General features: G+C 38.2%; 1 protein-coding gene across 1 annotated transcript in view; it reads right to left on the reverse strand.

Annotated features, from left to right (window-relative positions):
• Positions 1–1741: 1741 nt before the first annotated feature.
• HELB (DNA helicase B) overlaps positions 1742–14140 on the reverse strand; it is a gene marked incomplete at its 5' end in the record, with an annotated part of 13433 nt that continues 1034 nt past the window's right edge. The window contains 11 exon segments of the mRNA XM_010172729.1: positions 1742–1919; positions 1921–2252; positions 2493–2627; positions 3469–3673; positions 4255–4314; positions 5791–5875; positions 6920–7050; positions 8015–8156; positions 8976–9147; positions 10191–11063; positions 12357–12583. Of these exon segments, the coding sequence (XP_010171031.1) occupies positions 1742–1919; positions 1921–2252; positions 2493–2627; positions 3469–3673; positions 4255–4314; positions 5791–5875; positions 6920–7050; positions 8015–8156; positions 8976–9147; positions 10191–11063; positions 12357–12583 (2540 nt within the window).

Consider the following 14140-nt stretch of genomic DNA (forward strand, 5'->3'; position numbering starts at 1 on the left):
AAAAGTAATCAAGCTGTCCAAATTTTAGTACAGTTTGTCTGATGTTTGATTAAACATCTTACTAATCTCAAAAATTACAATGTGGCAACTCACAGAGTACACAAAAAAGGTTGAAAGTGGAATGTTATTTGAACTCGGACTTGGAATTTTGTTTTTCTGACCAAGATCATTACCAGCATGTAACTAAGCTAAAGCAGCAACGGCAAGTTCTACATCTCTTTCAAGTACGAAGTGGGAAAAATTTCCTATGTCACTGATTGCAATTTTCTTGTTCTATTCATAACAAGATTAAAATCCATAATCCGTCAAAGCTTCATGCCCATTAATCTGCCACACCAGAAAAATCTAAAGTCCTCTCTGTGAGCTATTTTTTTGACTCGAGAGCAAACCGCAATGTTGGCATATCGGTAACAGCTTCTCATCAACGTCGTAGCATTAGGAGATGGCTCTATCTTGGTCTGGCCAGCTGGACTCTTAAATCAAGAAATCCCCCATTTATTTTTAAGGGAATGTCTGGATCCTGTAAGACCTGTAAGTAAATTTATTCTTCACCAAAACAAAAGAAAGGAGGAAAGAAGGAGAAACTTTAACAAAGGGCTTATGGGTTACAACAAGGACAGGAAGATCACTCGCCAGTTATGGTCATGGGCAAAACAGACTCGGCTTGGGGAATAAAAAGCAATTTAATTTGTTACCAATCAATCAGAGTAGGATAATGAGATATAAAACGGCATCTTACACCACCTTTTCTCCACCCCTCCCTCTTCCCAGGCTTCAGCTCTGCTCCCAATTTCTCTACCTCCTCCCCCCAAGCAGTACAGGAGACAGGGAATTGGGGTTTCCATCAGCTCATCACACATTGTTTCTGCTGCTCCTTCTTCCTCAGAGGGAGGACTCTTCACATCTCCCCTGCTCCAGTGTGGTGTCCCTCCCATGAGGGACAGTCCTCCACAAAGTACTCCAGCATGGGCCCCTCTGGCAGGCTACAGTAGCTCAGGAGCAGACTGCTCCAGTGCAGGCTTCCCACAAAGTCATGGCTTCAGGCACAGCCTCCTGCTCTGGCATGGGGTCCTCCACAGGCTGCAGGTGGATCTCTGCTCTTGCGCACCTCATTCCCCTGGGTCCCTTGCTCCAACACAGGCTCCCCACAGACTGAGTCATGGATTTCTTCAAGTGCAGCCTCTGCTCCACCATGGACCTCCATGGGCTGCAGGGGGACAGCCTACCATCTCACTGTGCAGCTGCAGTGCCATCTCTGCTGCAGCACACCTCCTCCTTCCTTACTCACCTGGGTGGCTGTAGAGCAGTCTCTCTCGCATCCCACTTCTCTCTCCTCTGCAGGTTGTTCCTTCTTGTTGTGCGACCACTTTTTTCCCCTTCTTAAATATGTTACCACAAAGACACTTCACCATCTCTGATGGGCTCAGCCTGGGCTGGATGTGGGTCTGACTTGGAGCCAGGGAGGCTTCTAGCAGCTTCTCACAGGAGCCACCCCTGTACCCCCTCCCCTGCTACCAAAACCCCACACACAAACCCACCACCCACACACACCAAGGAATCGCCTACTCAAATCAGAGCACTGAAAATACAAAAGGCTCCCTTTAAAACAAGCTGTTCTTCATAGAACATGCAAACACAGGAAAGCCTTTGAGAATCACCTGCATACCCAGCTTCTCCGTTCCAAGTATCCTGAACGAAACAGGTTCAGGAAATGTTCACAACAAGGACAGATAACTGTTTGTTAGCTTTTGAAAAGCTTCCTAGGAGTTGGTTGTCCCAAAGTTAGATTCTTAAGTCTGGAGGACCCAAGTGGGGAATCTTCTACTGTTGAATTCTCTGCAACACTTTGTTGTCTTTTACCTGGACTTTGCTGCAAATTGCCATTCTGCTCTTCTTTTTTGAGAACTGCTGAAAAATGGTTCAACCAGGTCAGTCAGAGGTTCAGATGGGTCAGGAGCACCTTGAGTTACAGAAACAGATGGAGCCTCAAGCTCTTGACTTTGACAGCTCTTCATCAGGGAAGAGGAAGCTTGTTTGGGACAGCTGCTTGTTTCTGCAATTGCTTCTCTCAAAAATCTCTGTAAGCGAGTTTTTCTGGGCATCCTGTTGTTAGTGACTGCTCTCCTGAGGTGCAGCTCTTCAGCTATAACATACACACGGCAGCGTCCTCTGGTCACGGCTGTGTACACGTGCTGCCAGTGCTGACGGCCAGGATTGCCAACTACGTAGACAACAGTTTTTTCCTCAGAACCCTGAAACATGTTTAAGAACACCTTATCAAAATAAGGTCTCCAGCAAGTAGTTAAAAAAAAAACCAAACAACAAATAAGTTGGAGACAACTGGAACACTCTCAATAATATTTTCGATCTTCCATTCAAGGAATTTTAGTTTCAAGAGAGCTTCTGAGTCTTTCACATGAAAATAGAGTGTGTTAGCAAGATAGATAAAGCCAAGAGAAAGTTTTATCAGCTCATAGCTTCTTTATTTTTACCTGAAATGTGTGAATAGTTCTGGCCCAGGCATGTTTTATATGGCACAGCTTCTTCAGTGCCTTATACCTCACAGTGAATGTGGAGCCGTACGTGCTGCTGATGGTCAGTAAGCGCTGTTTATCAATTTCTACATCCTAAAGAAACAGCACAAGAACACTCAGCAGTAAGCTTCTATCAGCAGTTTGATCAATGTCTATACATGTGTGTGTGTCCATATGCCAGCTTTCCCTGAAATTACAATAGCCACAATGTCAACTGAGTGAAATAGTTTCAGAAGACACTAAACCCAAAAGATTGCTATCTTTCACTGACCACTTTCAAGGAAAATAGTTACACTGTACAGGGCCTACCCTAACTCGTTCTGTTTAGTAAGAAAAATGCTGGGAAAGGCAGTTTTAACCCCCAGAAAGCAGATTATTCTAGGGTACAATGAAATATACCAGTGAGGCCATTTTTGTTGCCACAATGGGGAAGAGCCTACTCTCTCCCACCAACCCTGCAAGTCCCTCTTTCCCACACACAAATATAAATACTTCACTGGACCATCTGCTAAGACAGCTCAACTCACTGAACCCAGCAGAAAACTACCAGAGCTTTTTGTTGCTGTATTTTCTGGTCAACTTAGTTTTCTGTCAGGGGAGAGCTGAGGCTGTAATGTTAGCTTTATTCTTTACTTAAGACTATTTTTCTACCTAAATTCAAAGCATTATCCATTTACATCTGAGTATTTACAGAATTATTTACACTGGACATGAGCAGACCAACTGAAACTCATTCTACAAAAATGTTCAAGAGATTTTTTAAAAAAAAATTCTCTCTTGCATGTCTGCCTCTTTCTTGCCTTTCACATAATAGTTTAGCAGAACTACTAAGCATATATTATGGACTAAAATTATAAAGTGTGAATTGTTTTTTTCTGGGGATTCAACAAGAACTGAATCAGTTGCCACCAGGTTTTTTTGTGCAAGTTCTTACCTCTGTGATAAAAAATATATCTCCATTGCATAGTCGTTTGCCCTCCTCAGCAGGCTCTGTAGTGAGGGTGGTTTCTCCACTTCTGCATTCATGGTGATTAGGACCCCCTCCAAAACCACGGTCTGGCAAGAGATCCTTGAGATATGTATTCCGTGTGCAGGAAATCTTGTCATCAATTTGAAATATAAGTCTTTTTTTATGGTCTCTTGGGCAGAGAAAGAAAGAGGAAGAAACGTATTTACAAAGTACACATTTACTATCTCTCTGTATTTCTTCTCTTCTCCCTTCTACACTTTGGCCAGATTAAAAACCTTCATGATGTTCAAAACAGTTAAGACCACTCACATGTAAAATATGTTTCTTGAACTTTTGTAAAGCCTTTTGGTAAAAAACAGAAATATGGAGTAGCACCAAAATCCTGCTTCCAAAAATATTTCAAAAGAATTTATTTCAAAATTACGCAGTGGCAAAAATAATTATCTTGATGTTTTGGGTTTTTTTTTTTTTAAGTTGCTTTTATGTCCATTTTAAATATTCGGCAGTAACTCAAAATCCTGGAATTCACATGACAATTTAAATGAAAGGCAAAGTTTGCTATCTCTGTTCACAGTCCAGGTTGAGATTAAAGAACCCATCAAAGAAAGATTATTATGTAAGTGATTTCTAACAAAAATAATCAGATATAGATGAAACATTAGAAGTTTTACAATCTTATTTTAGGTTGTTGGCCTGGCTGTAACACTTTCAAAAACGAAGTGAGATTGTTCATAGGAAAAATTGCCTTACCTGGTTACGTGATTTGAATAGTGTTGGCAACAAAGTTCATTTATTAGATCGCAATCTTGCCTGAATCACAGAAAACAAGAACACGAACAAAATCATGATGTACAAAACATACAATCACATACAATGTTACATTAGCACTAATTTCTAAATAATGGAAAAAGTCCAATTTAGCTGTGATGATCTTCCACCAACAATTAAAAGCAACCGCTGATTCAGAGTTTAGAAGATAGAGCAACAAAGCAACAGTTTTGCCTAAACACCATAGAAAGCGAGGCAAGGATGTTTGCGATGCACACCTAGATTAGCTAGGTTTTAAAGATAAAGAAGAAAACTAAAGCTAAACTAAAGCCTGGATACATTATTTTCTGTCTGTGGATGTATTAAAAGTAGTCAGAAAATTTATTTCTTTTTTAAAGACCTGGAATTTTAACTTTTAAATGCAGATTAAGTACCTAGAAAGATATTCTAGAGGACTCTTATATGAAAATCATTAATAATAGTATTGTACTTGAATGCAGACTGGAGACATAAAATTTATTTCAGAGTTACTCAGCACTCGCAACAAACAGGTGAACTACCTAAAATTTATAAATCACTTATTTGCACACTAGTAACTTGTAAATAGTGGGTGTTTTTAAATTGCTGAGAAAAGGTTCTTCACAAATAAAAGTGGAAGAGTTTATTTGTAAGTACCCTTTTGTGCAGAAGTGTAAGTTTAGGGACTACTGGTACTACTGGACATGACATTTGTCTCTTCAGTGTTCCTGTGAGGCCATCCATACTATTCACACTCCTGTGATGGTTCATGTTATTGGTGATTACTAACCTTTCCCATCTTTCTTCAAAGTGTGTCAGAGCCCTACACCCCACCCCTTCTTAAATGACAAGAATTGTGCTTCCAGGTATCCAAGCTGTAGGCATTTGCCACTGCCCAGCAGGAGCACTAATGCCCACCAGATTATACGACTAAATGTGGCCCTCATCACACAATAAAAAACTAAGTATTGCCCATCACTTGGTCAGTGTCCACCTATGACAGAAGCATCATGCGTAGTCAGTAGTTTATATGTTCCATCACATACCCCAGAATTCACATCTGGCACGATGGGATACGTTCGAATATGGACATTTCTTTGTATTTTGCAGGTTCCTCCTAGAGTCAAGCCCTCACCTTTCATTTCTGAAGAACACTGCACTGTTAGCAAACACCAGAGCACAGGCTCTCAGAGAATCTGCTACAAAAACTGACCACTTAGGTCCATCCTTTGTTTCTTTACCATAATCAGTACAGATGAATATGAACACAAAGGCAGAAATCATGGTGAAAAATAATATTAAGCTTATAGAAAAATGAAGCAACTCTCCATGGAGAGACTGGGGACAACCAGAAGGTACAGGAAAAGACACCCGGCCTGTTGCTCTCTCTAATAATTTTAGGATATTGCCACTAGTCTCTCCAACGCAACACATTCAACTATTTTCAGACTGCGGCTGCTAGCAAGAATTTTTTCAACATTTGCCTGCATGCTCCGTTACCTTCTGAAAGCAATGAACTGCGACTGTTTGGCATCCTGCAATCCTGGTCCTTTTTCAAGTAAAGTCTTTATGGCAATGTGCAAATCTGTTTCAGAAGACATAAAAAGTAAGGCATAAAAATATGCAGAACAAACAATTAAAGAAAGAAAAGCATAATGCAATATGAAATTGCCTTTGCTTATTTCTTGCTTCAATGACTTTTCAACTTGTTTAAAGCAATAACAAAAAAAACAAACCGTACACAAAACTACACCCCCCAAAAAAAAACCTAGACCACAAAACACCAACATATATACACCCTGCAAAAAATATCATGCAGTTATCCCACTATTAAAATCTAAGAGACAAGAGTCACATGGCAGGAGAGAAATCCTTATTTCTCTGTGTTAAACAGATGCATAGGGTGTATTTAATGCAAAATAAAGTTTTGATACGGCACACTAAAGAGGTAAAGATAGAACATTTTTAAGCCACAGACCTATATATTTAGATTTCACAGAAGAAATCCATTTTTAGTATTCTGCTTGCTAAGTTCCTATAGTAAGATAAGGTGATAATATTCACACTATTTTTTTTTCCCCACATCCCCCTCAAAGGTTTTGGATGCATATAAAGTAGAGGCCACTCTACGTATCCAATAAAGGTCAAAAAAACAAAAACAATGGCTGTAACTCTGACTCTAAAACATTTTTAAAGAAATTCTAGTGTCCCCTCTGCTTCCATTTTCCTAACTTGATTCTAGAGTTGGAAGCACATTCCTGTCCAACACACCACCCTGTTACAGTTGCTGTTTACTCAAATTAATCACCTCTGAAAAATTTAATCTTTTTAGGTTTGACAGTTCCAGCTACCACATAAAAAGATGATCACATTTGATTACACTGGAAGCTGTGTCACTCCCACTTCAAAATGCAAGTGGTGAGCTGGAGCTCTAAGCGTTACCCTTTGCCCTTAATGGGTCTTGCTGTGTGCACTTACTGAAGGCAAAAGGTAAACTATGGATCTAGTATTTAAATTTATACCACAAACAAAACTAGACTAAAATCTTCCCAAAATGTTAGTTCCAGCCAAATAGTCTATGCTTTACCAAAGGGAAAGTCAAGATCACAAACTGACTGTACACACGTACTGTCACAACCCCCACCAGCAGGCAAAGCAATAAGAATGAATTTCTTGTCTGGGCTTGGCATTGTCATTTCCTCATTCCAACCAGGAATTTTCAGCACTTCATCAAACTCAGGAAGTTTCCGGTGAGAGATTCTTGACCAGAGCAGTGGAAGGAAAGAAGAAAAGAAAAAATATTTCAAATTAAAGGATTCCAGTGTATCTTCATCTGCATCAGCCTGAGGTTCATAATTTATAAATTACTGGTCATTTACACTACGTACACCAAAAACTCTTTCTTCTGAGCATAACTTAATTTCACATTTTAAAAATTAGTAATTTATTCTTTAAACCCTTCAGCATTGCAGTAGATACTTAGTATTACCCACACGGTTCTTCTAATGGTAGCAGACTGGAGTAACAGAAGTGTTACTGACAAAAAAAGTGAGGGTATTTGTAAAACACTTTGTCATTCTGGACATCTTGCAAATGTTCAGAATATTCTCAGATTCCAATTCAAAACGTCTTGGGCACTCAGACCTAGATTTTGTTGTCTGAGGTTTAAACAAAGAAGTCATGCACTAACAGTAAAAGGATTATTTCCAGAACAAAAGCCATGCAAGTGCTGGAAACATTTAGAGGTCCTAGGTATTAATACAGCAAAAAATAAAAAGAAAATACGGCTTAATGGCCCCTGACATCTAAACTCTCAATGTATTTCAGCCCATTTTAGCTGTTGTTACACATACCAGCAATGTCTTTGAAACTTCCTTTTTAGAGACGCAATTGTTAAGTCATTTCAGAAGGCTTAAAGTGATCTGTGCACACACAACTCATTTGAAAACAACAGAAAGTATTTGATAGGGAAATACATCCTAGAAAATTCAAAGTATTCAAGCACACACATTTTTTTTGTCCAATATATATGTACTCCTGGGAAAATTCATGGGGTTTTGTTGTTGTTGTTTTGGAGGTTTGTTTTTAAAAGCAGTGTTACTGATTCTGAATAAGAGACTGCAACAGAAGTAGTACTATAGAGTCAAATCTGGATGCACTATTTTGGAGGCAAAGGACCAGGCCTACTACAAGAATGCTGCTTACATACTTAAGGAAGTCCTACCTTGATGCATTATCTACAATTAGTTGCGATTCAGCTCTGTGATTAGTTCGCAGTTCCACAGAAAAGCCTCTGGATTTCAGACCCTCAAAGATATCGGCTAACAGGTTTCCTGGCTCTATGCTTGGTAGCTGTCTAGTATCACCTAAACAGAATGCAAATTAGTATTTGTAAGAAGCCATAACAGATCATCTGTTAAAAACTGTCTTGAAAAAAAAAACTCTTGAAATTAATAAATACTCAATTTATTATTAATAAATACTCAACTCAATCAATACTCAACTCTACATATTAACATGCTTCCTCAATACAATTCACATGAAACAAAACTTTCACGAATCTAAGAAACTCTGGGGAATCAGGATGTGGTGTAGTTTAATTTTTTCATATTCCTCACTCAGTAATGCTTTACTACCAGGTGCAAATCACTCTGCATGATGAACACTGACAGTGATCACACCTTACTCAAACACAGTTTGAAAGTTACACACTTAAAAACAAATGCTATAAATGGCATGCCAAAAAGCAAACCTCGGAGAAGGCAGAAAACTTTCTGAATTAAAATAAGATGATCCTAGCATTAAGAATGACATGAAACCTCCTTTCTAACATGTGATTAATGTGGTAACACTAGCTTCTTTAAATTTAAGTAAATCAGAAAAGTTTTCCAGTTGCAAGATGTAATAAGCTACCACATGGAAGTCACAATACTTTCAGAATCAGACAAAACACTGCTGAACAGAGAACGGAGATACTGATACTTCCATGAGTATCTCCATTGAGAGAGAAAACTGCCTATCTATCTCATCTGACCTTATGAGTAAGCAGACAAAGCCAAGTAAAGAACAATGTAACATTCTGGAATTTTAAGAGAATCAGTGGGACCAGTGGCAGCTCTGATACTTACACTGTATATTGTGTATTATTGAATATTGTATAATGCCAAATTTGCTGTTTCACTTACCTAGAATAATAAGTTTGGCAAGCTGAGCATGCTCACACAAGAGTTTTAAAACTAAACTAAGAATCTGTACAGACACCAAACTTCCTTCATCCACAATCAGAACCGTCACAGTAGAAAACTTCCATGGCTGTACTTGTTCACTCTTCCTCCACGATTTAAAACTATAGATGATCTAGAAACAAAACAAAATAAATCAAGATCTAACACTAATTAACTGTGAGCAACTGTCTTATAAAGGCAGACAAAATGTGGTATCTTCTAATGCTGCATTTAGAGCTATCATCTGAAATTCTGAGCTTAAACCTGTAAAGACTCACAAGACTCAACCATTCAGTCTTATTTTCCTCCTTGGTGAATACATTTCTAGCTGAGATTACCAACACTTACTTCCATAAAAGCACAGAAATGCATCCTTTTTTTAGGGACCCTAAAGGATATAAGGTCAGCCATTAGGTTGCTCAGTAATAGAACATCTCCTACGACAATTTGCTGACCTTAGTAAATCCCCAACATTGCATGGGGAAGGGGAAGAGTCAGCTATACAGTCCCCAAAAATAAAATAAGCCCACATTATTTTTTACACTATTATAATTTTGATTTATACGGGTTATTCCACACTTCTTGGCACCTTCCACTACCTAGGACAACAGATACTTGACCTAAGTTTATTAACAGTGAATTTGCTTTATACTATATGCTTTATAATTTCTAAAAAAAATTAGCACAATATTTAACAGCAGTTAAGAAAACACTGTGAATGACATTTATCTTATTATTCAACCCTGGGCTAATGATCTCTTCACGTATGTGCAGGTATCAGCATGATTGCTGGGCAACATGACACTAGAAAACAGCTCTGCCATCTAGAAAGTATTTCTGTTTTAATTAAAAAAAAATAAATAAATAAATGAGAAGCTAAAAAGATCAGATGTCTTAGAAAGGCACAAATCTGAGATGTGTTTAAGTAGAAAAAAACCCCCAAAGTTACAGCAAATAATGTATTTCAAATGATTGACCAAATTATTGATTTATGATTCCCCAAAATGTAACACTGACTTTCAAATGTTGACGAGCTGTACCTAAGCATTATCATTAATAGCTACACATTTCATAAGGGAAGTTCAATAACAAGCTTTTTTTTTCCCCCAAAACAAGAATGGACAGTGCCAAAAGGTCTTTCAGAACACAATTAAAAAAAAATAAAAAATTCCTTACCTGATGCAGTGTATATGCAGGAAGCTTAGTTTTCTCACTCAAAAGGCTTGCTGCCCTCCCTGTAGGTGCAGTAAATAGTACATTCAAAACATTTTTTGTGTACATATTCTCTGACTCCCAATGATGATCAAAGGTGTTCCATTCCTCAGACGCATCCAGGTCTTCTTCAAAGTCTTTAGAAGCAGCTTCCACTTCTTTTTCCATCTGCTTTAAGTGACGAAAAAGGCAGCTAACTACTGTACTCTTCCCACAGCCTCCTTTTCCACTTATGATTGTGACAGGATTAGAACAAATCTTTTCCATAGCAATCACCTGATCTAAGTCTCCCCCTGCTTTACTTTGGGTACCAGCCACAGACCCCACTTCCTTTTCAGGAAACTGATTTTCACAGTTAGGATTGTCCTGACTATTTTCCTTCAGATGTTCTGTTTCATGAGCCTGGGTAACATTCCTTTTGTTACCTACCATTTCTCTTGATGTCTCAAAAATGTTAAGTATCTTTCTCACATCAACATCCAGTTGCCATGAGCAGTTTGACAGAAGGTTACCTATACACACTGCAATGTCTTTTTCAGATTTGTAAAGATGAGGCAGAAACACTAGTTTTTTCTCCCTAATCACTACGTTCTCATCTTTCAAAAATTCAAGAGATTGCCAAACATGCTCAATGGACATATCTTTAGATACAAAATGAGCTAATTCATCTTGATCTTCGTAAGTGTGTCCCATTTCTCTACACTGTTTCTTCAGTTGATCATACAGAATTAATGCATTCTTCTGCAAGTCAGGAATCTTCCAGAGGAGATGTTCACACTGACAGAAGGCAGTCCACGTTGCCTCACAGTAAGAAAGGCCCAGTTCCCTATAGGTAATCTTCTCCCCAAAAAGAATAAAAGCAAACATACAGTCATTTCAGAAGATGTTAGCCTCTTGCTGAATAACATCCCTCCTAGTAAATACAAATTGCAACTTGGAAGTCTACAAAAATTTTTCATCATGTACAAAGTTATAATGCTTTGCAAGCTATATGAAAGCAAGATATTTAAAAGTAAGATGGAGTGGTAATTCCTCTCAGTGACCCTTTTCTATAAAGCAAACTTTAAAAATAAAAAAACTGTAGCAGAAATCAGGTAATAGGGAGAACTTGGGCACAACCAATTTAGCACAATTTCAAGTAAAGGCACAAAAAACATAGAAATAGAGCATAGGAAAGGTATTAGCCAGAATACTGTGCCCAGTTCTGAACATGATACTTTAAGAAAGACACAATCTTTACAGAGACCACCACAAAATAGTGAAAGACTGAGATGTGCAAAAAAGACGAACTATTGAGGGAAAGAAAAATTAATTTGACTTGCTGAGCCTTAAGAGAAAAAGTTAAAGAGTCTTCAAGCAATAAAAAAAAATGCAGTGAGAATGTAGGTCCTTGGTACAAGAAACAAGAGAACAAGTCTATATTGCATCAACTAATAGTCCAATTGGACATCAAAGGATGTGAAACAGTGGAATACATGGGCTAGATTGCTGAATCCCTGAAAATGGAGGTCTTAAAGACAAGTCAGAACATCTGTCAGTAACAGCACTACCAGGCTGAAGCAGAGGAATTACCTAACCACATTTCTGAAGTATTGAGCTATAGCTCCCATCTGAGGTACAGGAGTGCTAAGGTGAGGGGCAGCAGCAAAGTTGCACAGCAAAGGAAAACAGGAAGGTAAGCAGGAACTGCAAATCCATTGTAAAAAAGGAGAACCAACAAACCAGATAACCTCTTACAGAGTAACTTATTTACCTTGCTATGAAAGCATAGATACTGTTCTACGTATTAAGAACAGAAAATCTCTTTTGCCAGTGTAAAACTGAACAGGGTTTTAAATTAGCTTTCTTACTTTTAGCCCAACTACCTCAAGTATTTAATTTTCTGTTCCTTGTAAAAAATACTAAACAAATGATTGTAACAAAAATGCTTTTTAAATCTTCTGAGATTAATTTATAGTAGACCAACTGGAAAAAAACTGAGTCCAGTACATCATCCATTTCCAAATGAACTAAGTTTACCTCCTACAAATGCCCAGTTAATAAACTGAACATAACTGAAATAGCACTGTACTTCAGTGAAGCTCAAATGTAACAAACACCATGTTTTTTACCCTGCTTAACATTACTTACTCTGCTGAATCCAAGTTTCCACGGCTCATTCTTTAATATCTCATCCAATTTTGTTAGCATCTTGTCTTGAAAATGTACTCCCTCACCATCTGTACCATTGTTTTCTTCAGTCTTTCTTTGGCAACACACCATATCCAACAGACAGCAAAAATGGCGTGGTAGAAGAACTGGCAAGAACTCCAGTATCATTGGAAAAGTCAGAGCTACCAATACCGCCGTTCCTGCAACTGTATACACCATAAACCAATAAAGTTGTAAGCAACATACACAGATACTTCTAAAGGCAATTTAAACTGACTCTGGCTTCTATACTTCTGCCTCCCCTACACCCAAAATATCCCAAATCTCTTTCAGTTTCTTATTCTTTAAAAGTCTGTTTTCCTTGAACTGCCTTAGGAAAAAATAATGTAAACAAATTATATAAAAACTGCAAGTGAATGCACTCCTTTGGAAAATATGCACTATACAGTTGGTTTAAACTGCATACTCAATAGCATTTTGTAGAAAACCTCACCAGATCTGCCTCTTACCTAAAGATAATTTCATATAGACATACAGAAGAATATTTACAACTTCAAATAAGAAAAGACGTGTCTAAATTTGTAGTATCAGATCAGTAGAGGAACTCAGGTAAACAGTGCTCTCCACTGGCTTTCTCAGTGACCTCAAATTTAAGCTATCGCTTTCCCTGTTTGCATCAGTCTTGGGATCTGCAAAAGGGGAATAATGAAACTGATTTGCTCTATACCTTGCCTTAAAAAAAAAACTTTTGAAAAAAGTGAAACAACTTCCAAAAAATAGTGAAACTTTTAGAAGTTTTATCTCTTGTCGAGAAAAAAAAAACCCGCAATTTGTAATTGTTAAAGAAACTTCCTAATTTCAAATTTAAAACACCAATTTTTCTCATTTAAGTACTTTTTCTGATCACTGTCTTATGTAAAGAAAGGCAAAGATAAAACCTTTTCCCTCTAAAGCAAGTACTTAATTTACACATGGAGAATCAACACACACTATTTCCACACAAAAATATCATGAAGGCTTGGAACAAACTGCTCGAGCTCCTAACAATTAATAACAAACAGAAAAAAATGACAATAGTAGCAACATGGCAAACGGGGATGGATTGTTGTTTCTATTACCCAATGACAAAGAAAGAAGAAAGCTTAATTTTTAGCAAAGTATTCCTAATTGGATATTAGGAAAAATCCACCAGCTATAAGAACAGTGAACAGGATGCCTAGGCACACTGTGCAGTCTTCACCAGAACACTGATGAACATACTGGACAAGCCTCAGGCAAACCTAAACAGGGGTTTAAAGTCTAGCAGAAGCTCTGAACTCCCTTGCTAGACATGATTTGACCTCCAAAACAGTCACCTCCATCTTTTGAGCTGACACTGACCAGTAAACCAGGTACTGGAGGACTTGATTTGCTTGCACATAACAGTAGATAGACTAAAACTATCTATTTATGCACAGCTGTGGCTGAATTTAAAAGACCTCCTCCAACTTGGAGTACCGAGTCCCACGGCACTGACACCTAAGTGGCTCGGTACAGCACCAACCCAGGACTGCCTGTGTCCCCATCAGGACCATGGTGTAATGGAAACAGATGATCAGAGAAAAACAAGAGACCTAGTGCTGAAGACACATCTCGGACGTCTTGACTTTCTGTAGTTTGCTTCAGACCAGCTATAGTCTGGTCCCACAGACTGAATGCCCATTAGGGGTTAGAGTACCTTAGGTGTGCAACTGGAACATATCTTTTGGAGTTCATCCAGCAGG

This window comes from Antrostomus carolinensis, unplaced genomic scaffold, assembly GCF_000700745.2.
Source record: "Antrostomus carolinensis isolate BGI_N321 unplaced genomic scaffold, ASM70074v2 scaffold24457, whole genome shotgun sequence".
Classification (NCBI taxonomy): Eukaryota; Metazoa; Chordata; class Aves; order Caprimulgiformes; family Caprimulgidae; genus Antrostomus; species Antrostomus carolinensis.